This window comes from Ostrinia nubilalis, chromosome 21 (genome assembly GCF_963855985.1).
Source record: "Ostrinia nubilalis chromosome 21, ilOstNubi1.1, whole genome shotgun sequence".
Taxonomy (NCBI): domain Eukaryota; kingdom Metazoa; phylum Arthropoda; class Insecta; order Lepidoptera; family Crambidae; genus Ostrinia; species Ostrinia nubilalis.
This window is the reverse complement of record NC_087108.1, coordinates 3,943,866-3,971,040: the sequence shown is the minus strand read 5'-3', so window position 1 is coordinate 3,971,040 and position 27,175 is coordinate 3,943,866. Positions and strand designations below refer to the sequence as shown.

The following is a 27,175-nucleotide window of genomic DNA, read 5'->3' as shown; positions in this document are numbered from 1 at the left end:
ACTTGTTTACGCACAAGGGAGAGGCAGGGCGTGCGGGCGGAGTAGTACGGGGGTTCCGCTAGGAAAAGTATAATCAATTAGGGTTCCTTGGCAAAAAAAATTGGGCAACCCTGCTCTAGTCTATACTCACCTTAAGCATTCACAAAACAGTGTTTAGAATTAGAATTTGTCGGCCGTTTGGTGTAGTCTCAGATCATAGAAGGGATTAGTGGTTCAGAACGGAATACTATTCCGAGAGGTCCCGAGATCGATTAACGGCCGGACAGAAATTGAAATGATGAATTTTATTTTAATTTCTGGTCTGGGTGTTACTATGTAGGTATAATATGTATGTATTTGAAAAAATGTATATAAGTAGTATATGCGTTAAGCTAGCACCCATAACACAAGCATTAAGTTGCATACTTTGGGGCTAGTTGGCGCTGTGTGAAATTGTCCCAAGATTTATTTATTTCGGATTAAAATTTGTTTCTTGTCTATGTATTATTCCCTCTCTCTCTCTCATAGGACAACCAAAGGCAGAACAGATTCGATTATAAATGAAAAACCTATTTTAAGAACTCGATTCTTACAAAAAATATGTAGATAGATGCAGAGTATTTTACGTGTAAGTATGTACTCAGATGGAAAGTCTTGAACCGTGTGAAGGTTTCACCTTTGTTCGATTGAATAAAAACAAGTTTTCAGTATTAAGTACGTGTCGATTTATCTATCATTAGGGTTCTTCGTCCAATATTTTTGTTCGTTCGTTCGTTTCAGCCGAATGACGTCCACCGCTGGACAAAGTCCGGTCCTGCGCCGCCCGCATCCAGGCACCTAATTCCACATAACATTTTAGTATTTTATCGCTTAACATTTTTGTAACTTCCTTTCCAATCATTTCTGTCACTGTGAAAGTCTTGTTTTAATAAAGAAAGAAATATTTGTTTTATCACACATAATGTTTTCATCATTTTAGGACTGTAACCACTCAGTTGTTAACAAAGATGCCTCCGTGGCCAGTAGTAAAGTGTAACTCTTTAAAAGGTTTAGGATTTGATTCCCAGATGGGTTACCTCTTTGTAAAGTCACTTAGTGTATTTTTTGTCAGTTTCCTTGGTACCCCAGTAATCAGTCAATGATATTATTTCCTTTATTTTCAAATAGGCATTTTTCAGGCTCGGTTTCCAACAAAGCGGAGAGGAGCGGAGACGAGCGGAGCGGAGCCAGTGTATTGATGTCTATCGTATGATTCTTTCGAATGTGCAAGGTGCGGGGAGAAGGCAGCAGGGGCCGAGGCATCCGCTCCGCTTTAGTCCGCAAGAGCCCGACACATCTCCGCTCGGCTCCGCGCGGCTGCCGCTGTCGAATTCTATGGAAAAATGAGTCCTCCCGACACATCTCTCCTCTCCGCTTGATCCATTTCCACCGAAGCTGAGCATAGAGGAGATGTGAAAATAAATAATATGATTGGTTTGGAAACCGGGCCTCATAGAGACAAGTCTCCGAATCATTTCAATAATGCATACAAATGCGGAACCTTAAAATTGAAATAAGATATTTTTATGCGCATTTTGTTCTTTGACCCACTTGTGTCATAAGATCTGTGTAATAAGTCTGTCGATGAAATTAACATTTTTTCACTGATGGATAGCTCAGTAACTGTCTTATGATCAAGGAATAATGAAGGGTGTGGTTTTTGCCTTTCTTTGCCTGTTGGCGGTAACAGTTCAATCTGAAAAAAATGTCGGTAAGTTATTATTTTTACTTTATCTAAATTAAAGAGGATACTCTTTAATTTAAAAAAAAATACGAACGAAAAAATGCAGACTGCACCAAAATAAATTAGGTGACGGTTTCTCAAGACCTTAAAAAATGGTGATACTTTGTGTCACTTTGTTAATTAACCGTCTTTCAAGCTCTTCCTAAATTAGGCACACTCTTTTTGGAGAGAAAGAGAGCCCTATCCATAAATGCTCAAGGGCCCCATTAGGTTAAAAGCAACCCTGGCTGACCTGGCTCATTGACAAAGATCCTGTATACGGACTATAGCAAAACAAGCTAAATCGAATGTCGAGTCGGCCACTCTGACCCCTTCACCATTCGGCTATCGTGGCTTATATTATATTTCTCATTATATTTCAGAGTCTGAACTAAGACGCCTCCCAAAGCTCTTCCACCTGGACGATTACGAGGCGTGTATGGAGAGGGACAATGGCATCTACTGCCTGGGGAAGTTCCAGATCTACAGCGATATGGAGAACAACCCTCTATTTGACCTAATACAGGTAAGATTAATTTTGCTTAAGAATCCTGTAAATGTAGGTTCTTCAATGTTGTAGAATCTAGGTACTCCTAGATTCTACAACATTTACACTTACTTTATTGTAGAAGTCACTCTGTACCTAATTCACCAACGATTGCTGGAGTCCACTTTTAACTTTTCTTTTAGGAAATAAGTTAAAAGCACAAAGTAATTTTATAGTTAAATTCTTGATTAAGAATCTTATCATAACGAACGTAGACTAGGAGTCTGTCCATCTCAATAGTCCAGCGGTTGACAGGGCTCGAACCCGCTTTCCTCTAATCTCTGATCGGTAATCCGGTGCTGATACCTTAGGAATAATATTATCACTCAATCGTTTATATTCATTCCGATTTGTTTTGTTTATCTCAGGAGAAGGCTCAAGACATCCACCTCTTCAATCGCTCGTTCATCCATCGCGGGTACTGCTTAACCACGCGCTGCGCAATTGCCGAAGCAAATGTGACAACGCGCTTCGAGCGCTGCGTAGACACATGGGCGCGAAAGCACGCGCTGCGCACGCGCTTGCATGAACTGCACTATTGCAAAACAGCTGGCAAACCTCTGCCCATAGAGAAAAACACGGACATGCCCCACCAGCTGCTCCTCTACTTTGTTTATGGCATCCTTGCCTTGAATCTCATTGGAACTGTGTACGATGTAATGTTCAGGACAGGAGAAGGTAAGAGCTAAAGTCGTGATAGAAAGCATCTAGGTAATGATCTAGACCTGATTCTGATTCTGCAAGAAGGCTTTTAAAAAGCACTTTCATCCCTACGCTTTTGCATTGGCTACTTTAATACTCTGCTGTACTAGGTATTTCGGGACAGTAAGGACAATAAAATATCCTCCTATAAATAATCCTCCGTGGTTGAGGATTCCGGGTGAAGCTCGCTTCCACCTTCGGCCTGATCGTCACTTACCATCAGGTGATATACAGGCCAAGAGCTTCCTCGTTGTGGATAAAAAAATAAATATTTATTACAAAAATTATATTGCAGGCAATTTCATCCTCATGGCGTTCTCTTTTCCCGCAAATTGGAAGAAATTTGGTACGATGTCGGATGAAAGCGATCCTCGAATTAACAATTTGCAAGTCCTCTACGGTATTAGGTTAGTGATACAGACTAAATTAATGATGATGTTGGTACTAAGCTCATGTCTTCAGAGTTCCCGGCTTCAGAGTTTCAGAAGGTGGTGGTATGGTGGTGGTGGTAGGTAGGTACTACTCTTATGTTCTTCTGATTAATTTCGTTTGGGTCCAATGACAGTTTAACTTCCCCCGGGACAAACATGACCTTCACTGGTTGGGTTTTTATTGACTGTCAAGCTGTAGATCCTGGCTACACAGTAGTTGCAGGTGGGAATGAGAGGTGGGAATAGTCCCGTAAGCATAGGTAGTCTGTTCAGAAATTACAGTAGGTACAATGTCTTTCCAGGACTTGGTTCATGTGCACTGCCATCGCAGCACACGTTGGACTCGTCGTGTGCATGGTCTACCAGCACAACCCAAGGTTTTTCGAGAAGGTAAATTGTATTCATCATGAAATCAAGTTATTATAAGTTAAGGGTCCATTCTTCCAGGAACATTCTCTTGGTTTGTAGAAAATTTTCCTGACCAATCTGGGGGGAGGGGGGGGGGCCCTACATCAGACCATCCGCGTGGTCGTTATCAGGACCCCACCATCAGGGGGCTGACCTGTTTTCGGTAGGGGCCCCGAGGATTGCATTGCTAAAGGGCTCCGACATGATCATTCACTGTGTAGTTTCCAGCTATTTTACTAAAATAATGTACACTCAGCGTCAAAGAAATCGCATCTCCTGCGACGATAACTTTGAAGATTTCGTTCTGACACAATCATAGTGCCCCACCAATATTGGTTTTATTTGAAGGCCCGATAAAGAATGTTAAAGAAAAACACATTATTATTTTTTATAAGTAATATCAGGTACCATAAGGTTTTCCGTATACCTTCTCTGTCATTATAATATTTTATAAACTATTATGTTGCATTTTTACTATAAAATTATCACTTTACGGAATTTATTGCAACAATATCTATTTTAACGGTAAATAAAATATTTACCCTCCCGACGTTTCGGCTCGGTTGCACGAGTCATGGTCGCGGGCAGACTGAAGAGATGCGGCGTCGTCTGCTCCGGCGCGATGAGTTTTCTTCACCCACCCGCACTTGCACAATATTTTCGTCAGTGGTACAGTCAGTCCGACAAACTACACTAACAGTGTCCGGACTGTCCGGGTTTCTCTGAGACGGCCTAGAACGCGATTTGTACTTCGTTATCACCGGATTCCACGCTGATGATAGGTTAAATCCATCTTCTCGATTGAAATTCTTATGCTTTTTAATTTCAATGGCTTCACGTATCAACCTAACATGGTAATGCCTATCAGTTGAGAGGATTTTCGGGTCATGAAGTTCCATCCAGTGATTAACGTCCGAAGTGCAACCGAGCCGAAACGGGAGGGTAAATATTTTATTTACCGTTAAAATAGATATTGTTGCAATAAATCCCGTAAAGTGATAATTCTCTGTCATTACCTACTAAGTGATGTTTATCGTTTTTCAGCTTCTCGCCTCCCGAGCCGGTTCCACGCTGGGAGCCTCGACGACGATCACCCAAGCCTACATCGTCATGTCCAACTTCTTGACAGCTTTCAGCCTAATATCGGTTTCAGCCAAGCATAAAATTGGATTGAGAACGATACCCGTGCTTGTTTTGAAAAGAGCTATCCGGTAAGGCCATACCTATTTATACTTATTAGCAAAAAGCCATTTAGACAATTGTGTATGCGGAAATTATATTTCCTGTGAATACAAAAGATACAAGTTGACTGACGCCCGTGTTTACAGACATTACTATGAGGTCTCACAGTGCGCGTGGACCTCAGATCATATTCTATGCCTCAGATCTTATTCTATGATCTGAGGCGTGGACGGCCGAACCAATCACAGAGCTCTATTCAACGCTGTGCGTTCGATTTGTTGTATAGAGCTCTGTGATTGGTTCGTGTGTCATCCTGTACGACCACGCACACTGTGAGACCTCATCTCATAGTAATGTTTGTGGATACAGGCGATAGTCTCGAAGTTGCTAGTAGTTCGTAGCTGACTACACTGTAGAGACACAAAATTTCTTTTTTGTGGTAGAGACGTGTCGTCACTTTTTCTAAATTTGTGAAATACCTTCATCATGTGTCGCTAACTACGGATGGTATTTCATAGAAATACATAGTCACTACTGTAGTGACAAACGAAATAACTTGTACCTTATTTTAAAATCAAGTATGATTTAATGAAAAGTTTATTCGTTCGTTCGTTTCGTTTCAGCCAAAAGACGTCCACTGCTGGACAAAGGCCTTCCCAAAGGATTTCCACAAAGACCGATCCTGCGCCCTTCACCAGATCGCGGTCACAAAAGTTTAAAAACATAATTTGATATTCACTTAGCTAATAGAACCATCGTGTTTGCGTAGTTTGAAGTTTGTACCGACAAGTTGACAATATTTTTAATGATAATTTATTCTAATCAACCGACTTCAAAAAAAGGAGGAGGTTCTCATTTATTACGAATACATGAAATACAAATCACTAACATTATGAGATATCCGGCGCACAAGAAACTAAGAAAGTATGTAGGTACCTACCTAGTACGCTTGTTGTACCTACCCACTAGTTATTTTCTTAAAAGACGAATAAAGATATTAATTTGTCAAGCCCCAAGACCAGGGGTCTCAAAACTACGGCCCGCGGGTCATATCCGGCCCGCCACTGCCATCAATCTGGCCCGCGACAGGCCAGCTTAAGACTAAGTTTTAAATTAAAAATAAATTATGTGGGCAGAAAAATTAAAATTGCTATGGCCCTTGCAACATACCGGAAAAATTATTATAGCCCCAAAGCTTCAAAGTTTGGAGACCCCTGCCCTAGACCTATCCAAGCGGGAACAGCTATGGCCGTTTTCACCATCAATCCCTAATTTTTAAGTGACCCCTATGGTAACACATTTAACAGAAATTTTGTTTTCATAGGGGTAACTTAAAAATTAGGGATTGATGGTGAAAACGGACAGCTGTATTGGCACAAGTCTTCCTGATAAAACTAACATAAAAATAGGTACAATTATTTCCTGGTAGAGAATGCCACCCGGCATTAAGTCCGCTACAGTACTCTACTTTTGTGCAAAAAGTTTAAATAAATAAATAATTTTCCAGATTGTACCCAATATATTTGACCGTAAACGCGTTCGCTGCGACATGGTGGACCAACGTTGGGCAGGGTCCGATGTGGCCCCTGGTGGTGGGCGGTGAGAGCGCCATCTGTCGCAAGAAATTCTGGCTCACCACCTTGTTTTTACAGAACATGGTAGACCCAGAACAAATCTGTCTTGTTCAAACTTGGTAAGTGAAAGTAAATTTTGTATTAATTGGATGAATATTTATATTAATAAGAGCAGTTATACAGTGTTACTTTGAATCCTTGTCATATTCACAGACAAAAGTAGCGAACAATACCTATTATTTTAGATAAATAATCGAGAGATTCCCATAAAGAAGGCACACTAAGTTTTTACTAAATTTGGTTTTGCAGTACAAATTGGAATTTTGCAGTTCAACAGGTCCAATAATTGAGGGTCGGTAGTTTGAACCCCGTTGTCCGCTAAACTATTGTGGTGAAGCCTTCTCTCTAAACATGTTTTGCTTAGCTGGAGGATTGGCGAGACTATTAATAACTGAACTAATCAAAGATGAACTCTTTAAAGTAACTTGTATAAAACATATTTTACTATTGATTTTTCACCCAGGATAATGGCAGTGGACATGCAACTCCAAGTGGCGACCATGGTGCTAGTGCTGCTCCTGCTCAAACGCCGGGAGTGGGCGATGCCGGTGCTGTATGCCATGTTCGCTGCGGTGACCGCGCTGACGACAGCCGTTGCATTCAACAAAGAGTATCTTCCGATCTTCAATATCGTAACTCCTGAGTAAGTTTCATGATAAAGTCCGGTCGCCGAGGACGTACAATTTCGTCCAATGACCCCAAGCTACCCATCCTTATCTCGCACGTAATTATATTGCTGTCTCGACTTTGCGACGGGCGGCCGCAGTGAGTGTGCGAGCGCGAGTAGCTTGGTCATTGGACGAAATTCTAAGTGCTCGGCGTCCGGACTTTACACAGTTTCTTATAGATGTAAAGGTGACTTAGCTTACCTAATTTTGAAGTTATTGTGAGGTACTTGACCGGTTGGTAGCGGCCTGTATCCAGCTCCTTCCTGCTATTTTTATGAATCATTGGTTCACCTTAAATTGTGGGTGGCTGCGTTTTCCGGTAGGTACCAACCGGTCACTAAGGAAATCATTGGGGGCGGCCCATGTTCAGCAGTGGACGTCCTATGGCTGAAATGATGATGATGATGATGATGAAGGTTAGGTTACTTAGGTTAGGTAAAGGTTACGGTACTTAGTTAGCTACTTTGTTATTTTTAGATTCAACGGATTAATAATAATAATAATAATAAATTTATTTCAACAACAAAGTGTGACTTACAGAATAGTCGTATACTTATAAAGTAAGTAGGTAGTTATACAAAAAAGAAACTATAAATCTAAAATGCAATTCAAAAGGTGGATCACTATCATCACTATCATTTAGATGTCACTGTAGGAGCACTACTCTCTTTTTCATCATCATCATCATTAACAGCCATTTACAGTTCACTGCTGGACTATGGCCTCATCCAGTATCGTGGACGGTTTTGCCATAATCCCCACGCTTGGCGGGCGGGTTGGAGATCGCAGTTTAAAGATTGATGTTTTTCAGAGAAGGCTGCTGCCCGTTCTCTGTTTGATGTGTAGTCCCTAATAGAGTCTGTCTCTTTAATTTGTGCGTGATACTAATGGCTAGACAGTTGAAATTTTCACATTTTATTTTTCAGCAATTTCCAAAGTTTATTTAGAAATGAAAAGAGCTTCACTGGCCTGTTCCAAAGTCCAGTCAATTGTGTGATGACTGCCGTGGGCGGTGTGATCTTGGCGTTCCTGTATGTGGACCATCAAGAACGAGGGATCAAAATTTCCAATTCTAAGGTAAACATGCAAAATCCGCTATAGTATAAAAACTAAGTTAAGTGCCTACATAGGTATCAGGAAGTCGCTGGATGCAGGTCGCTACCAACCGTGCGATGTGGAAGTCATTGGGGGAGGCCTATGTTCAGCAGTGGACATCCTGTGACTGAAATGATGAAGTGCCTACATTTAACTAACAGAAAACTCCTTGTAATTCCTCATTTAATTAATTAAAACTCCAGTTCCTCCATAATAATTGTAAGTATTGTAACAGAGGGAGTTTAAGTCTACTATAGCCCAAAGGTGAAAATGTCGAACTGGCCGACTCGAAATCCGAGGGGAAGGCTTTTTGTCCCTCTCTCTATTATAACAAGAGGGCCTGAAACTAAAAGGAATATAAACCATAAGTTGAGGAGGCCCTAAGGAAGGACTAAGGGATATGCCTATAAGATTATAGAATAAATACGATTCCATGCTTCGGTTGGAGGGCTTTACGAGACTATTGCCCGTTTTCACCACCAATCCCTAATTTAAAAGTGACTCCTATGGTAGGTAACACATAAAAGGAATTTTGTTTTCTAAGGGGTCACTTAAAAATTAGGGATTGATGGTGAAAACGGGCATAATCCCACCTATCTCTCCTACCACTGCATCTCCAACTGTAGCCTGTACAGTTTGGCCTCCAATGAAACCCAACCACTGAAGGTTGAGCACTGATCAGTCCCCGGGTATAGCTGTCTGCCTTGGAAAAGGTTACTAAACCTTTGTTTGTCACCTATCATCCGCTTTGCAATGGAGGAAAGTCGAACCTAACTTCGAACTCCTGATGTTATTCTGATTAATTTCGTTGCGGGTCTAATGACAGTTTAATTTCCCCCGGGACAAACTTGACCTTTACTGGTTGGGTTTTATTGGCGGTCACACTGTAGATCCTGGCTACACAGGAGTTGCAGCGGTGGGAACAAGAGGTGGGAATAGTCCCGTGTCTGTCTTCCAAGACGGATTCCAATCCGCAGCGAATTTAATCAAAAGAATAGACGGAGTTAGAAATATAATTTAATATCGATGGCTTAGTCTTATTACACTTTTTCATTCTTTCTTATTATCTTCTTCCAGCTTCTAGTATTTCTACACTACATGGCATTTCCTGCTTTAGCAGGCTGGTTGTACTTCTGCTCGATCCTTAACGAGACGATCACGAACCCCACTACGATGATGCTCATGGTGACCATCGACAGGCTCGTCGTAACCTTGCTGGAGTGCTTCATAATGTACACCATGATGAGTCTTAAAAGTTAGTATGAGTGAACACCGAAAATACCTATCTATACATAATACATATTACACATGTACCTACAATATTATGTTCTTGTCAACCCTTACCCATGTGACATGCAATAAATAATTTGAATTTGAATTTAGATCGTTTCATCCACGAAGACGCGCCCCACCATTCTTCCGCAAATGTTTTCTTGAGGGTTATTGGTACACACTACAATAATTACGCTCGGATTGCTCGGATCAAACTCTTCGCACTCCGCGCTTCCCTCGACCAAAAATTGGTGTGGCGCGTCTTCGTGGATAAAACGATCTATAATAATTTTGAAATTGTTCTTAGACTAATGTTAGTATTAATATTAGGTAAATTCTAATTGAGCTCCTCTAGGCAAAGTAATACATAAAATACAGTTACTGACATTCTCGGAATAAATCTTCTTGTGCCCTTTTTCACCGTCAATCCCTAATTTTTAAGTGACCCCTATGGTAACTCGTAACAGAAATTTTGTTTTCATATGGGTCACTTAAAAATTAGGGATTGGTGATGAAAGCGGGCATTAATGCAACTTATTTTGGAGTCGATTAGATATTTGTTTTAATACCACTGAATGTCGGCAGTTTAGTGAGACTATTTCTATTGTTTTTCCAGTTATTTTGATTTTAAACTGATTTTGATTAATTTTAAATGTAACCAATCATTCGGGATGGTATCCAATCAAACAAAACAAGAATTTTTGAAATCGTTTCTGCGGTAACACAGGGCAGATATGTACCATCTTAGACTGCATCCCACTTAACACCAGGTGCGATTGTGATCAAATGCCTGCCTTGTTATGCATAAAAAAAACATAATAAATAGGTATATAAACATACGAATCAAGAACCTCCTCCTCCTTGAAGTCGGTTAATCGTATTGTTTCTTCCCTCCAGGTTGTTACCAGGCGGCATTCAGCTGGAAGCCGCTCAGGATAACCATGAGACTGTCGTTCGCCGTGTCCATGGTGCACTGGTGCGTCAACGTTGCCATGGTGGCCAACCGGCAGACCCTGCATGACTCATCGTTTATGGGACTGGTAAATATAACTCTATCTATACTAATGTTATATAGCTCAAGAGTTTGTTTGAACGCGTTAACTACTAGTTCGATTTGAAAAAATATTTTTGTACTGGATAGCCTATTTATCGAGGAAGGCTGTAGGTACAACATTGCCCTACAGCCAATAGGGGCGGAGCAGTAAAGAAAAATGTCGTCCATCCACAAGGTGGAGAGACGACCATAATAACGGTGGTAGGAAGGCATGAGTTTTGCCTACCTAGCTACAAAAAAGTATTTTTTCTTTTTGTTAGAAACAACACTTGTTTTAGTTGCGTAAATAGGTATGACGTATTTGTTGTGACTGTATTATAGGACTTTGCCTTTGACTTTTTTGACTTTGTTACTTTGTCCTAAGCACACAATAGTTTAAAAAAATCGTTTTTCTTTTACAACTAGTAGGTTACTTAGAAGGAAACTCGCCATAATGCTTCAGTGTAATTTTTGTCGATCCTACCCGATTTTTAAATACACAATGAAGTTTTTCTTTGTACCATCTTAAAATTATATTTCAGCTTTCAGTTTCAATGTTTTCTAGAAAGTTTAGGTCCGGTTTCCACCAAGGCGGAGAAGAGCGGAACGTAGCGGAGAAGTATTTTATTAATGGAAGCTGGAAACATTGAATTTCCAGACAGTTCCAGTTTATTCTGTAACCTATTATTGGTGTCGTTTGAAAGAGCTAGTGAAGCACTTTCAAGAACAGTAATCAGTTTTTCGATATCTTGTATAGTTTAGAAATAATTCAGTGAGATCAATTATCGTTTCCATCCTGTATATTTTGCATCACCAATTGGCGCTACTGTCTCTAGCGAAACCTCTATCTCTAAAACCTTCCTATATATCTGTAATCTTATCTATTGGAGCTCACTTTATATTCTCTTTTACAGGCACTGGACTTCCTAGGGACGTTGGTCATCAGCCTCCTGATAGCTTTGCCCCTAACTTTGCTGGTGGAATACCCCCTAAAGAAAGTACTGGACAGACTGGTCCCACTTACATAAATTCAATACATCTTTGATATCAATGTAATAATTATTTTTTGTTATTTACATGTTACTAGGAGATTCACAGTCTTCACTGATGATTAATTAATAAATATTTAAATAAACTATCCAGTTTTTCAGTTTTTTCAATTATCACAGTCTTGCTGAAAAAGTCCTGGATAACCTATGATGTCTTAGTTTGGCATATCTAGGTTTCATCAACTCATCATCCTCCAAGGAGGGCTAAAAGTGCTTGATTTCCCACTTTCATCATCATTTCCACCCAAGACCAAATATTTTCTCTCGTTGATTAAGCAGGAATTGTCAAGTCACCAAGAGCGCTACTTATACTTCCGTCCCAGGCCTACAAGATGTACGGAGCTCAAGGTTAGCTGGTGTAACTTCAGACGATGGCACATCAAAGTATTTTTATCATGATGATCATCATCATTTCAGCCATTATTACGTCCACTGCTGAACATAGGCCTCCCTCAATGATTTCCATATCGCCCGGTTTGTAGCGGCCTAAATCCAGCGCCTTCCTGCTACCTTTATGAGGGTGTCGCTTCATGTGGGTGGACGTCCTACACTGCGCTTTCCGGTACGTGGCCTCCACTCCAGAAACTTGTATACAGTATGAAGTATTATTTGAAGCACCTTAAATTATTGTAATATGGGTAATTGCGCAACCAAAATGCATAGTCTGTAATGCTGTCGACAATATTTCCATGTTCAAACTGAAATAAAATTATTTCGCTTCTCTCCCACCGTTTTCCACAGTTCAAGCCTCCTGCCAGGCAAGGATGTGCGCCGTGATATACTTTATCGACGTCAAAATGTATGGGCAAAATCGATAAAATGGTTTGATAACGTTTATCGCGGCGCGCATCCTAGGTCTAGTGACAACTTCCTGTTATTGCTTTAAAGAACCGTCTGCCTAGATCAAGAATTAGCACCAAAGAAGGCCATTATCATGCTCGAAATGCTAATTTGGAAATTAAAAATGGGAGCCGGATGAATTGTGAGAAGTAGGCTATTAGTAATTTCTGTGCTTTTAAGTGATTTTGTGAAATATGCACCACGGACAACAAACATAAATTATGGAGACTTGTATTACTAAACCTTTGTTTGTCACCTGTCATCCGCTTTGCAATGGAGGGAAAATTGGAGTCGAGCCTTAACTTCGAACTCCTCCTATGTTCTTTATCGTTGCGGGTCCAATGACAGTTTAACTTTCCCCCGGGACAAACTTGACCTTCACTGGTTGGGTTTTTATTGGCGGTCAAGCTGTAGATCCTAGCTACACAGGAGTTGCAGCGGTGGGACTGGGAACGAGAGGTGGGAATAGTACCGAAAAAGTATTAAGTAACTACTTATAACATGTCAATGTTTTCTGCCTTTTGCGCAGTAGGTAAATATGGGTTTCATATAGGCGTCACATCCGCATGTCTGGCTGGGTACTTACTTGTTTACAATGCTAAAAGTACGTCAACCCTCTACACCGGATGCAGGTGCCAAACAAGCAGTAAATGTTATACTTTATTTTGTACAATTTCAGTTATTGTTGTGACGTTTTCTTAGCTGGTAAGACGGATCGGAACAAAATGAGAATCGGCGCGCTTGTTATTATTTTGGTCATAAATGCGGTGAAGTGTAAAGAAGATACAGGTAAGTGCTTATAAATAAAATAGTATTTATTCATAAAAATTAATTGACACAAATGTACAATTTTAGATAACGGTCTCTGCACTAAGCGTATGCTTGCATCGCAGTGGCCAGAAATACTTACAATTACTTTAAACAATAAGGCGCTTTGCAAACGTAGCAACTTCATGCGCCTTTCTGCGGCAACCGGCAACTGAAAACTATTTGTACATATTCCCAATTGAATTGCGTAGGACAGCAAATTGAGTTTAGAGTTAGTTTCTGGTTGCAGCAACTAGCGAGTTTGGTAAAGTTGCTGATGTCGCCAACTGGCAGTCGCACAATGTTTAATTCTAATTGCATCTACTAGCAACTGGCGAGTTGTTTGGTTAAATCGCTGGTTTTCTCAACTGGCAATCGCAACTTCCACCCTTTTCCCTGCCTGTCCCACCCACCCGTACACTGCGGTTGTAACTGTATAGAGTTTTTAGAAATAGAGGAATAATAAATTTACAGGACGTGTTAAAATTACAAAATTCATCTAAATCTTAACATAATTAAAATAATATTACGTGCTCACTAGTGAGGATGTATGAAGAATCGGCCAAATCGAATCGGCGTAGTGTGCGCACGCACTCCCATACATGCCCATACTGATCAACTGCCCGACTAAACTATCGGCCGACGAAAAACGGCTATCGGCTTACAAAGTGATAATAGCTGCGATACGACCTGTAAGCTTTCAAGAAGAAAGCGTAATATCTTCAATTTAAAGGCCGGCAACGCACCTGTAAGGCGATTATCACACTGCGCCGCGCTCCTCCGCGGTCCGCGTGATTTCATATAAAAAATCCCGCGCGCAGACGCGTTGTCAGTGTGTTGTGCCGCGCGTGTTTTCTATACAAACTGAGGTACTTGCATACAATGATTAAATCTGTCGTCCCGCGTACCGCGGCGGAGCGCGGCGCAGTGTGATAATCGCCTAACGCCCCTGGGACTGCGGGTGTCTATCGGCGACGGTAATCACTTACCATCAGGTGATCCGTCTCCTCGTTTGCTTCCCGTAACATAAAAAAAACATGTTTTTTATAAATAAAAAAATATTTGCCCACTCTCCTCAATGAATTAGAATAGAATAGAATAGAATAGAAAACTTTTTATTTGCAAGAAAGGTATACAAGCAGGTAAGACATAGATTAAAACAGAGAGAAATAAACAAGTGGACAATTAACTGCTTGTGCCCCTCTGACAAAAAGGCACCCCGCTCAGCGTACATCAAGACCGCCAGGGCTAGTCTTGAAACTGATTTTCAGTGGGGGCTCTCTGTTGTCACGGCGTACCCCTGCTGACGGAGATGCAAGAGAAGAAAGGAGTCCACAAGTCCGGCAGCAGGGAGAACGCAGCAGGGGGGCGCAATAGAAAAAAGAGAAAACAAACAAAAAGAAAGAAACAAAAAAGCACCAATTAGGTATTGCGCTCTAAGTATTACAAAAATATGACTCTTCCATTACTCTTGCAAGCGTCTAGTAGACTAAGTAGTCCAGACGCTTACGGCTTGTTCGTAAAATTACTGCATCGTTCGTTTTCAACCAAAAGACGACGTCCACTGCTGGATAAAGAGCCAAGGATTTCCTCTACGACCAGGTGCTTCCCGCGAACTTCACTTCATCTGTCCACCGAGTAGGAGGCCTGCATTCTACGTCATCCAGTTCGTGGTCGTCACTCCAGAGCTTTTCTGCATCAACGGCTATGTGCCCTGCCCACTACCACTTTGGAAATTCTACAAATTGGAAATTCTTAGCCTGTAGAATCTGGTCACGAATTATCACGAAAAAATATCCCTCTCTGATCCAAAACGTGATCCTGATTTATGCTACTACAAAAAAGTTATATGTGATTGAGTTCGACATAAAAACTGTTCCATTATGGAAATCATTGGGGAGGCTATGTTCAGCAGTGGACGTCCTATGGCTGAAATAATGATGATGATAATGATGTTTCCTGAAGAAAAAACAGACTCATTCGAAATTTTCACGATCATTAATAAAATTAGTACATCATGTAAGTTCAAAGTCATTTAAATATTAGCACAATAGTTATTGTTATTATCACAACAAGCAAAGTTGTGTTTGTCTTGGGGAAATCCAAGGTTACAAAATGTTAAAAAAATATATTAATGAAAATAAACTGAACATTATTTTATGTAAAAATAGCATTAGTCTCGCTCACAACACTTTATTTTGAAATTCTTAAAAATTAGGATGATAAAAAGTTTGTGTTGCGGCTCAATCCGTCTATCAAGCAAGCGTCTCTAATACTTAATTGCGTAACTTATAATTAAATAATCAATTAACTTCCTTTCCTAACTAAATCGTAATTTCTAGTAGGTACATGTAATTATTTGCTCTTGCTTTGTCGCAGGCGTTTCTAAACTTCATACTATTTTGTACTGTCAAAATCACTTACCTTCCAGTCGCCGCGCGATATTCATCAAACCTAAGTTTTATTGGCTCCGAATGTCAGCGAAGAGAGTTTGTTTTATAAGTCCTTGCACAAAAGTGTGTGATAATTGTACCACCGATAATATACACAGGGTGTAAGGTAAATGGGTCATATACCCATTTACCTAACACCCTGTAGATTGTACAAAAGTAGGTAGGCTGGTAATAGTGTAGGATGCTAATGGTGAATGATTTTTTCAAATCGGTCCAGCAGTTTCGGATACAAACAAACAATCAGAACTTTTCGATTTCATTTATACAACTGCACACCTCGCTGGAATGCAACTCTCCCTCGCACTCACCCGCATAATAATATGTAAGTCCGTCCCATCCGTACCAGAGCGTCGATGTGACGTCACGGCTACAAGGTGCGCAGTACCTCGATCGAGTTTTTTTTTGACGTTTCTTAATGTTTTTGTTGTTGTTTTTCACACGTAACTGTTTTTCCTTTTCAGAGGCTGAATTTCGGCGCCTCCCCAAACTATTTCACCTGGACGACTTTGACAAGTGCTTGATAAGGAAAGATGGCCTGTACTGCCTTGGAATCTTCGAGATCTACAACGAGATTGAGAATAACCCTGTCTATGACCTGATACTGGTACGAAGGTTTTTAATGTTGAACTCGTAATAGGTCTATAGTGCTTAATTCAATCAGTGCACGAGGTATTGAGTATTGAGGTGGATGATTTTGGGACGATTCAAACGTCAGCGTAGGGTAACATGGAAAGCATTGGGGGAGGCCTATGTTCAGCAGTGGACGTCCTATGGCTGAGATGATGATGATGATGATGAAACGTCAGCGAGAGACTTCAGATTTGTATGCCCGTCACGTCAATATAATGTCAATATCAACCCTCCCGTGCCGCTCCTATACTGAGGCACTGACTGAATTAAGAGCTAGACGTATAATGCTACGGCAATACATACACGGAAAAGTTGGCAGTTTTATCCCCGTTTTCACCATTAATCCCCATTTTTAAGTGACCCCTATGAAAACAAAATTCCTGTTATGTCTTACCATAGGGGTCACTTAAAACTGATTCCGGGTGAAGCTCGCTTCCACCTTCGCCCTGATCATCACTTACCATCAGGTGAGATACAGGCCAAGAGCTTCCTCGTGGTGGATAAAAAAAATTCTACGGAAATACATATAAAAAGTGTCGTAGTTTTACTCTGCCAAAACAACACCCTATTAAAATAAATGTACCTATCATAATTTTTTATTTATTTATTTACACACACATTTACTATAATTTTACAGGAAAAAGCACGAGACCCTCGTCTGTACAACCGCACGCTTCTGCACCGCGGTTACTGCCTGCCCACGCGCTGCCCAAATGGCGAAGCGAACGTGACCGCGCGCTTCGAGCGCTGCGTGGACACGTGGGCGCGCACGCACGCGCTGCGCACGCGCTTGCAAAAGCTGCACTACTGCCGCGCGCACGCGCAGCCTATCGTAGACACAAACGACTTGCCACACCAAGCGTTTCTGTACGTCGTATACGCTTTACTCATCATGAATATCGTGGGGACAGCGTACGATCTCATGATGGGACAGAAAACTAAAAGTACGTATATTCCTTATTTGACTTACATAAGGCTTCCACAGACCAAACACGGGGCAGTAGCAGCGCAGTTTGATTTGTTTTGATGATACAAGAAACTCTTTGAAGTGTGTCACACCAAATTTGAACGCGGGCCCGCGCTCCAACCGCGCCGCACTGCAACTGCTGAACGACAAACGAGGCGGCGCGGGTGCGAGACAGAAGCGGCGCGAACGCGGGCCCGCGCTTTTGTATTACTATGGCAGCCATATTAGCATGACACACCGGACGCAGGGCGGTAGCAGCGCGTTGAAAGCTGTTTTCGAATATTTAAATTTTTGACAACCGCCTGTGTTGCAACTGAGGTTGCAACTGCTTTCAGTGTGCCTCAGCCGCGCTGCAACTGACCCGCGTTTGGTCTGTGGAAGCCTATGTCCCCTAAATGGAGCAGAAGGCGTCCACAACAGTCCTCCTTCGCGTTCGATCTTGAGCTTCGCGTTCGATCTCGCTCCAGGTCTTGCCGATTTTCTTCGCCTTGTCTACAGAGCGCCGCGAACTTTGCTTGGGGCGACCACGTTTGCGATCCCTAATTTAGGTATAAGTAAAGTTATGGAATGGAGGCCACATACTGGCAAGCGGAGCGTAGGTCCACCTATAAGAAGGGCCTTATAAAGATAGCAGGAAGGCGCTGGATGCGGCTGCTACCAATCGGCAAAAGAAATCATTGGAGTAGGCCTATGATCAGCAGTAGACGTCCTGTAGCTGAAATGATGATGATGATGAGAGTTCCATGCTCGCGCGTAGCAGTGTGAATATTATATTTTTCTTTTGTTCCAGAAAATAAATTATTGATGATGTTCTCCCTCCGAGTGAACTTTATAAGGCTCTTGGCGAACCAGGAAACATTTGAGAGGGGAATGCGCGGCTTACAAGTGTTGAACGGATATAAGTAAGTTAAAGTCTCAGAATACAGAACTCTATTCTATGCTAACAGATATTCTATATTCTGAGGTTAAAGTCAAAGACAAAGCTTTTATTCAGTACTTAGGCTCTTTCGAAGGCGCTTTTATGTATACGTCCCAAATTAATATAGCTTGCACTACGACGTGCAAAAAACCTAGACGCGTTTCGCGACTCCATGTGGGTCTGCGGGTGTCTATCTATGGGCGACGGTAATCACTTACCATCAGATGATCCGTCTGCTCGTTTGCCTCCTGTCACATAAAAAAAATGTGGCATCCTCAGGAGTTGATTTGTCGCCGAGGCGACGATCGGTGTTGGTATTAACTATAACTTCTATTAGTTTTTGTTCAAATTCTTTATTTTTCTTTTTGGAGGAACCATTTGTTGGTGTACCTTATTAAAAGCCTGGTCCTTATTAAAAGTAGAATTTGACAAAATTCTACGTGCTCACGGACCGGGCTTTAGACATAGATGATGTTTGATTCTAAAGGCAGATGTTTTTGTGATTCCAGAGCTGTTCTGCTGTATGGTGCTGTGGTCGCCCACTCGGGAATAATAACAGCTATGGCCTATCAATACAACCCAAGGTTTCCAGAAAAGGTGTGGACTATGCCCAGGAACTTTGTAGATCGTCATCATCAAATCATTAAAACTTAGTCTCCACTGCAGAGACAAATAGAAGATGTGGCGTAACTATATACCAACCGAGGCCCGTGGCAAATTCTGTACATGAGGCCCTAGGCGTATGTATTTAGGTTTGTTTTTCAGGGGGGCCCCGGGACCATGGCCCTGAAGCAGCGATTTGGGACTTGGGCCGGGGAAAACTTTATTTTTCACTGTCATCCGCTTTGCAATGGAGGGAAGTCGAACCTTAACTTCGATATCCTCCTATATGTTCTGTTCTTCTGATTAACTTCGTTGCGGGTTCAATGATAGTTTAACTTTCCTTCACTGGTTGGGTTTTTATTGCCGGTCAAGCTGTAGATCCTGTCTACACAGAAGTTGCAACGACGGGAACGAGAGACGAGACAGAAGGGGAATAGTCCTGTTTCCTTGTAAGTGATACGAAGTTCACCAGGTCAATCTCAAATCTGTCATTTATGTTTTGTTTCTTTACAGTTTCTGGCATCACCAGTTGGCGGGATGATAGGAGCTATGACCACAGCGACCCAGCTCTTCATATTAATGTCGCACTTCTTAACAGCTTACAATTTGCTGGTTATGTCAAACAAACACAAAATGAGCCTGGCAATAGTACCTGTCCTGTTTTTAAAGAGACTTTTACGGTAAGTAAGAAGAGTACTATGTTTAAATTAGTTTGAACACATAATAGATAGGTACGAGTAGGAGCAGAAAGACAATATATACGAGAAGCTATTCTGAAATGCAAAATCCATTACAAGGTTTCCAATTTTATACTGTTTTGCTACAAAACGTAATCTTACTTGTAGGTACTTAGTAAATTGTTTTTTTTTTTTCATAAAACGAACCTTTAGTTCTCGGCCAAAGGAAAACTGAATATGAATAATAAACAAGTATAATATTTGCATAAAATACTTATGAATTTCAAGTAAACAAACATAGATAAATATATTACCACAGAATATATTATAAAGAATCATGTCATTAATCCAAAGTCTAAGCTAATTATAGGTAAAGTGCTTTATCTTTCTGACGACCTCATAAAGGTAGCAGGAAGGCGCTGGATGCAGGCCGCTACCAACCGATTATTATGGGGGAGGCCTATGTTCAGCATTGAACGTCCTATGGCTGATATGATGATGATGATGTTTCTTTTACCTTTTTCAGGATGCTGCCAATATATTTACTACTAAACGGCTTCACTGCCACCTGGTGGACGAGTTTCGGAGATGGCCCGTCGTGGCCTATGATAGTTGGAGACGAAAGCCAAATTTGCCGAGAAAAGTTCTGGTACCAGGCACTGTTTCTGCAGAACTGGTTCCAAAATCATCGAATCTGCAATGTTCAAACTTGGTAAGTGACCATGGAAATACAAATGAATTTTTGTCTAAAGTAATAAATAACGAGCTTAACAGAAATTGTCTTCATTACACAAATATCTTATTTTTCATTATTCTTTGGGTTAAAAGTTCCTACGCAGTCTCTAGGTTCAGTATTTTAATCGCCTAGCTGTTAATTAATGACCCTAGTCGACCTCTTCTAGATTCATAGGCAAGACATCAACTTATGAACCCCAAGTTACTTATTACATAGTCACCCGATCTCTGGTTTCTCCTTAAAGTTTGCTTCGCCCCATTTTATCCCCGTAAGGCCCAGAACAGACGGTGAAACGCAACTGCAACGAAACTGCAACTTTTTGATGATTCTGATTAATGAAACTGAAACTGAAAGTTTCAAACTGGTCGCGTCATGTGTGGTGTCTCAACGAACGCTATGGCAGAAACTTAGATGCGACTCAAAAGTAACTAGCAGTTGCAGTTTCGTTGTAGTTGCGTTATAACTAGGTATCTACTAAGGTACCTGCCTTTCAGGGCAACCCGTTCAGTGGTTTGAGCTGTGTATTGATAATTCAGACATCATCATCATCATTTCAGCCATTGCAATCAGCAACCATTCAGCAACAGATTTATCAATATGTTTCAGGATAATGGCAGTAGATATCCAACTGTATATCCCGTCGCTGATCATCACGATACTGCTGATCAAGAAACGTAGGTGGGCCCTGCCGATCCTGTTCAGCCTGCTTGGTGCAGCGACTGTCCTGACGGGCTACGTGACCCTGGCGAACCAGTACAAGCCTACCTTCACCTACATGACGCCTGCGTAAGTAACCAATAGGAGTATACAGGCTAGAAAAATTTAATCCGTCAATTATATTATCAAAAAATATTGGACACATAACATATTTTTTTATTTGTCAATCAAACAAGTAATTACAAAATTATGATGCGTTGTAGTTCTGCGTCACGTCACAAAGTGCTGCACTTCTTAGCACTCCTTGACGTCACCGGCTTGTTCTTTTGAACTTTGGCGTTCTTGAAAAAGTGAAAAATACGTGTCGAGTATTTTTTTTTAAGTTAACTGACGGACTAATTTTTCAATTCGGACCAGTAGTTCGGAGATTAGCGCGTTCAAGCAAACAACAAACTCTTCATCCTTAATATTAGTATATTGAACAAAAATTTATGTAATACATATTAATAATTAAAAATATTTCAGAAACTTTCGTGTTCTTTTCGAGAACGACCGGAACTTCACAGAATTCTTCTTAATGCCAATCAATTGCCTCATTACAATGATGATGGGAATATTGCTAGGGTTCATGTATTTTAATAAGAGAGAACGTATGACCAAAGCGGAGAAGAAATCTAACGTTTCTAAGGTAAACCAATTACTTTTAGATACTAATTTGTATTTACAAATATTACTGATAGTCCCGTAAAATCCTTGTAATGAGCTAAAAGGTTCACCACAATAGTAATACTGATTATTATATTCAGTTAATACAACGTGCTCTTTTTGATTTCCTGGAACTCTAGGGTATTAATAAGACCACTATAAAGAATAGAATGGCATTACATTTTTTGTTAAATTCAACAATTTTTTCGACTTATTTTTTCATACGAAATTATTTAAAAACTTTATTTTTCACTGATATAATTCATAATTTACATACACTTATCAATGAAAAGTCTGCACAAAAAGACTAGGTGACAATTTTGAAAAAGAAAAAACTAGATAGATGATACTATAAATCTAAATCAACTAGGTATCTTCTAAATCTAGAATCCACAATATCTTCAAAAATATGCTTTTAGAAACACATATTCCTAAGACTCTTTAACTAGTTTTTATTTATAGAATATACCCCTAATCCGGAAAACAAAAGGAGCACGTTGTATAATCCAGCGGGCGCGTAGTTCATTCATCCTAATAAATGTTTCTTTATTTCGTTCTTCCTATAGAAAACATCTGTTTCACTGGCTTCCTATTTTTTCAGTTCGTATTGTTTCTGCACTTGACCTTGGTTCCCATGATATTTATATGGTGTTACCTCTGCGGCTTGCTGATCATGGATGTACAGGACCCTGTCTTCATGGCCCTCATGATGCCAATCGAGAGACTGACAGTGGCACTCTTTGGTTTCTTGTTTATTTACACATCTACTAATGTTAAAAGTAAGTTAATTAATAGAATAGAATATTTAATTTGCATTAAAAATTTTAAAAAAATATGGGATAGGTAGGTACATGATCGCACTTTTTAGACGTCATGCAAATCAAAACTAGAATCAATGTCTTAAAATCAAAATCTAGTAATGATTATGAATTCCGTATTTCAAAAAGGCTTATTCCACTATTATATGTTGACAATCCCCGTCAACGGGGATTAGGGAACTTTTTGTTCACTATTTCCAGTTAACGCCAAATTGGAGCTTATAATGGGGAATAATGAACTAAAAAGTAATCAAAATATGACGTGCTCATTATCTACAAAATCTTTCAACTACATATTAATGCTTCAGATTTGTACACTTTGTCACATCATTATGTCAACACTTCAATGTCACGCCTCCCGTACCGCTCCTATACCTCAAGCACTAAGTTAAGCGCTAGTTAGAAAAACTGACGTCATTTTCATAATTTTTTCAGGTGTTTTCACATCATTTTTCACCTGGAGAAGCTTCCGTGTGTTAGGCCGCGTGTCTATGTCCATCTCTATGGTCCACTGGGCCGTCAACAAAATCCTGGTGGGGAACAGATCGCTATTGCACGACTCTTCCCTTGGCTTGCTGGTAAGTCTTCTGGAAACGCTGCCTGCTGCTGTCTTTCCTGAACACTATAATCCGGGCCTTTTCAAGGCGAGAGTGCTTACCGCGGCAGGCGGCAGGCCGCTACCAATCGATCAACATGGATAGCATTGGGGGAGGCCTATGTTCAGCAGTGGACGTCCTAAGTATGGCTGAAATGATGATGATGATGATGATGATTCTTCTTCTCAGTCGTTTCATACACTCTTGACAGAATGGTCGTGGTCGTCAGGAGCGGGCGTTGTGGGCGGATGCTGCTCGCCCTGGGACACTATCCCCCAACCGATTTATCGTCCCTCTTCGACCCGTCCCTTCTTCTCGCGGTATCTGCACGTGCCCGACTGCTTCTCTCCCCAAACCGTCCCCCAGCAACGCCCTAGGCTGAAGTCCGAGCCCCACTTCCCTTAGGCTCTTTGCTTAAATTTTGCCCGTACCTATTTGATTCTGCAGCCGGACCTGCAACGTGTTACGGCCGGTACACACATGTCTCCGTTTTACTGTTCCGTTATATCGTGTACGTTTTTTTTTCGTCGATGGCAAATGTAGTTGTATGAGCGACTTCACACATGACACAGTATTCTGTATACAGTAATACATACATCGACGAAAAAAAACCGGCCAAGTGCGAGTCGGGCTCGCACACCGAGGGTTCCGCCGTACAAACGTAGCGGTTTACAATTTATGACGTATTAAATCAAATTACTTACTTGATTCCGTTGCGAGTAGTGGCGAATTTCAAAATATGCGGTATGATTATTTTTTATTTATTTATTTTTCCTATATTTGCATTATAGGTAGGTACCTACCTCAGCGTTTTGAATTTTTGCGTTGATTTAGAATTTCTCACAGTTTAGAGGCAATTAGATTTAAGAAGTGTTTGATATGAATTTCAACTTTAATATCTCTACGCGTTCATGTGAAAAAGGGTAGGTAGTAAGTTTATAATTATTAAAAAAATATATTATGTCATATAAGCAAAAATAATATTTTAAATTTTACATAACTTCAAATTTATCATTTTCGCAATTTTTCCTTTATCTGTACTATATGTATAACGTTGCTTCGTGCCGAATTTCAAGATTCTGAGTTCACAGGAAGTACCTTGTAGGTTTTGATTCCCTAGCGTGTGACGGAAATTCGTCTAAGGTGTCGGTATAAACTGCTGTATCTTTTGATCGCGTTAACTTAGAAGTTTGATTTTTTTACTTCTTAAAGGGACAATAGATCTAGGTATTTGGTATAAATTTCAATTTGATACCTTTATTCGTTCGTGAGAAATAAGGTAGTAAGTTTCATTTTATTAAAATATTTTTATTATATTATATAACTAAAAAAATGTAATTTTCGCAATTTTTCCTATATTTGCATTATATGATAATGCTATATGCCAAATTTCAAGATTCTGAGTTTACGGGAAGTATCCTGTAGGTTTTGATTCCTTTGCGAGTGTCGAAAATTTGTTGAAAATATCGACATAATCGGCTGTATCTTTTGATTGGCTTGGCTTAGAAGTTTGATATTTTCACAGCTTAAAGGGACAATAGACCTGAGTATTTCATGTGAATTTCAGCTTGATACGTTCACGCGTTCTTGAGATAAAGGGTCTTGACAGACGGACGGACGGACAACAAAGTGATCCTATAAGGGTTCCGTTTTTTCCTTTTGAGGTACGGAACCCTAAAAAACGTACACGATAAAACGGAACAGTAAAACGGAGACAAGTGTGAACCGGCCGTTATTGCTGTCATTTATCTATTTATTTTTACAGACTTTGGACACGATTGGCGTTTTCGTCATCTCGTACGTCATCGCAGTACCTTTGACAGTGATTGTGGAGTACCCCATGACGAAACTGGCTGACAAACTTCTCTCGTTTTTGATGTAAAATAATTTAGTAACACACTAATTTAGGTACTATTTTGTTATCGTTAGATATAAAATTTAAGTGTTGTAATTACTTGTTTTATTTTGTCCACTATGTTTTATGTGCCACCCTGTTCCATAAAATAGAAATATGTATACCTACAGGCTGTTGATTTCAATCAAGAATTTGCGACATTAATAAATAATAAGAATAATTAATAAATAAATATCCTTGGAAATTTTACACTGCGCCTCTAGTCACAAACTAAGTAAAGCTTGTATGTAGTAGATATGGGTACTAGACAACGGATATAAACAAACATACTTAAATGCTTTTTTTAAATAATTATACATACAAATTATACATAGAAAACATGCAGTTTGTTGCTTTTAAATAGGTAGGTAATCGCTGGTGTGAAACGCTACGGGTCTTACCACTCGTGAAAACGCTGGAAAAATCGCTAGTGTGAAAAAGCTTAATTCCTCTTACGTAGACCTCAGTTACGCGTATGATTAACATTAAATTAAAAACTAAATAAAGCTTACGTTAGGTTAGTTGGATAGGTCGGGATAAGGCTCAGCTACACCGGCTCCAGCCTCTGCTCTATAAGACGAAGATTGGTGGATTTTAGTGGGTAGGCCCCTTCCTTCTGGAGGGGAGAGCCCCACATAACCTGTCGCCTTACCACAGAGCGGCGGGTATGCACTATGCAACTCAATGCATTTTTACCACCTAAAAAAAGGTTTTTTCTCTACAATTATTTATTCTAGTACATTTATATATTGGTAAAGTGTACGCAGTTTACTTTTCTTATTGAGTAATTCGCGCAATGAGTACCTACCTACTGGTAGCGCATTTTCTTACATAACTTTTCAATTCCTATCATTGGAGGTCCGAAAATATTTCTCATACAATTTGATACCATAATGATCATTCTTCATAAAAAATTTAAAACCTACATATTTAAAAACATAATCATTGATATTCATAATATCACTAATCATACACTTAGTTTTTACTAATATTTGTTTTCATATATTTTTCTATACTAATGATCGAAACTCATAATCATTCGAATAAATAACTATAATATTCATAAATGTGATGTATCCTAATATTTGTTTTCATAAATTTATTACAAGTGTATTTATCCATATTATTGAAAATCATGATGTCTATATTCGTATTAAATCGTATTTTAACATTAAATTAATTTGAAATGGTCCAAAACAGGCAACATTTTGTGTCACAAAAGTAACGTGACAGAAACGAATCGCTGCAAAACCGACTCCACGTAGTCTTGTCTGCCCTACCTCTAGAGTGTAATTTAAAAGCCGGAGGCGCGGAGGGAGGGCAGCCCTCGCCCGTTGTAACGAGGCTCAGGCGCCCGGGTGAGCTGGAGCGGCTGAGGCTGGTCGCCGAGGCGCCGAAGGCGCCGATGGCGATCCAAAAAGCCGAAGCTGCGGAAGCAAGCGTGGGTGCCTGAGCCTCGTTACGCAAGGGCGGAAGGGCTGCACATCCCGCAGCGCCGGAGACGAGGAGATACCAATGCATGCTGCATGCTTGCTTTCATGCTGCATGCTCTGCATGCTTATCTACTCTATTAAATTATATATGATTTTTTTTAAGATACGAGTATGTCTGTTATAAAGTAAATTATTCTGAACAACAACATTATGAGTTGAAGTATGTTCTTAGTAACAACATTTTTAATTAAAACAATATGATCAATGAATGTTATGAAGAAAAAAGATCTGAAAATAAAAATTATGTATTTTAAATGGTTCTTGGTAAAATTATGATTACTAACTGTTATGAGCTCCGATGGTAGTAATAAAAATGTATGAATAAAAAAAGTATGAAAAATAAAATTATGAAGAGAGATTATTATGAACACAAATCGGTAGTAAGACAAAGAATAGGATTTAGAATTTTATGTGAGCCAATATAGAACCCTACCTACTACCCGTTCGCGCTAAATTTGCCGGTCCGTGGAATGCGCTTCCCCTCTTCCAACCGCGATTAAACGCAATTAATGTGTCCTATTTTTATTAATATTAATAAATAAAAAATATTTTAAATATAGTTTGTTAAAGTTATAGACGCTTCTCTTCGAGTGACGTCATATCATGTTGATAGCCCAA

The 27,175-nt window shown here is 40.1% G+C and overlaps 2 protein-coding genes across 2 annotated transcripts; both read left to right on the top strand.

Annotated features, from left to right (window-relative positions):
* The first annotated feature begins 1,572 nt into the window (after positions 1–1,572).
* On the top strand, positions 1,573–11,848 carry LOC135082149 (O-acyltransferase like protein-like). Its single transcript, XM_063976900.1, has 12 exons — positions 1,573–1,729; positions 2,125–2,267; positions 2,657–2,966; positions 3,286–3,397; positions 3,724–3,811; positions 4,874–5,040; positions 6,519–6,704; positions 7,109–7,288; positions 8,240–8,390; positions 9,486–9,663; positions 10,578–10,720; positions 11,628–11,848. The coding sequence occupies exons 1-12, from the start codon at positions 1,663–1,665 to the stop codon at positions 11,739–11,741; spliced, it is 1,839 nt and encodes a 612-aa protein (XP_063832970.1). The 5' UTR covers positions 1,573–1,662; the 3' UTR covers positions 11,742–11,848.
* A 1,424-nt stretch (positions 11,849–13,272) lies between these two features.
* Positions 13,273–25,121, top strand: LOC135081973 (O-acyltransferase like protein-like). Its single transcript, XM_063976718.1, has 12 exons — positions 13,273–13,391; positions 16,324–16,466; positions 17,130–17,436; positions 18,250–18,361; positions 18,888–18,975; positions 19,495–19,661; positions 20,185–20,370; positions 21,001–21,180; positions 21,577–21,739; positions 22,358–22,535; positions 23,010–23,152; positions 24,936–25,121. The coding sequence occupies exons 1-12, from the start codon at positions 13,328–13,330 to the stop codon at positions 25,050–25,052; spliced, it is 1,848 nt and encodes a 615-aa protein (XP_063832788.1). The 5' UTR covers positions 13,273–13,327; the 3' UTR covers positions 25,053–25,121.
* Positions 25,122–27,175: the final 2,054 nt, after the last annotated feature.

Excerpts from the sequence above, each read along its gene's own strand:
- LOC135082149 (XM_063976900.1), top strand. The coding sequence starts at position 1,663 with ATGAAGGGTGTGGTTTTTGCCTTTCTTTGCCTGTTGGCGGTAACAGTT. Across the intron at positions 3,398-3,723 it reads CAAGTCCTCTACGGTATTAG|GACTTGGTTCATGTGCACTG; the intron begins GTTAGTGATACA and ends ATGTCTTTCCAG. Across the intron at positions 7,289-8,239 it reads TTCAATATCGTAACTCCTGA|CAATTTCCAAAGTTTATTTA; the intron begins GTAAGTTTCATG and ends TTTATTTTTCAG.
- LOC135081973 (XM_063976718.1), top strand. The coding sequence starts at position 13,328 with ATGAGAATCGGCGCGCTTGTTATTATTTTGGTCATAAATGCGGTGAAG. Across the intron at positions 17,437-18,249 it reads GATGGGACAGAAAACTAAAA|AAAATAAATTATTGATGATG; the intron begins GTACGTATATTC and ends CTTTTGTTCCAG. Across the intron at positions 21,181-21,576 it reads TTCACCTACATGACGCCTGC|AAACTTTCGTGTTCTTTTCG; the intron begins GTAAGTAACCAA and ends AAAATATTTCAG.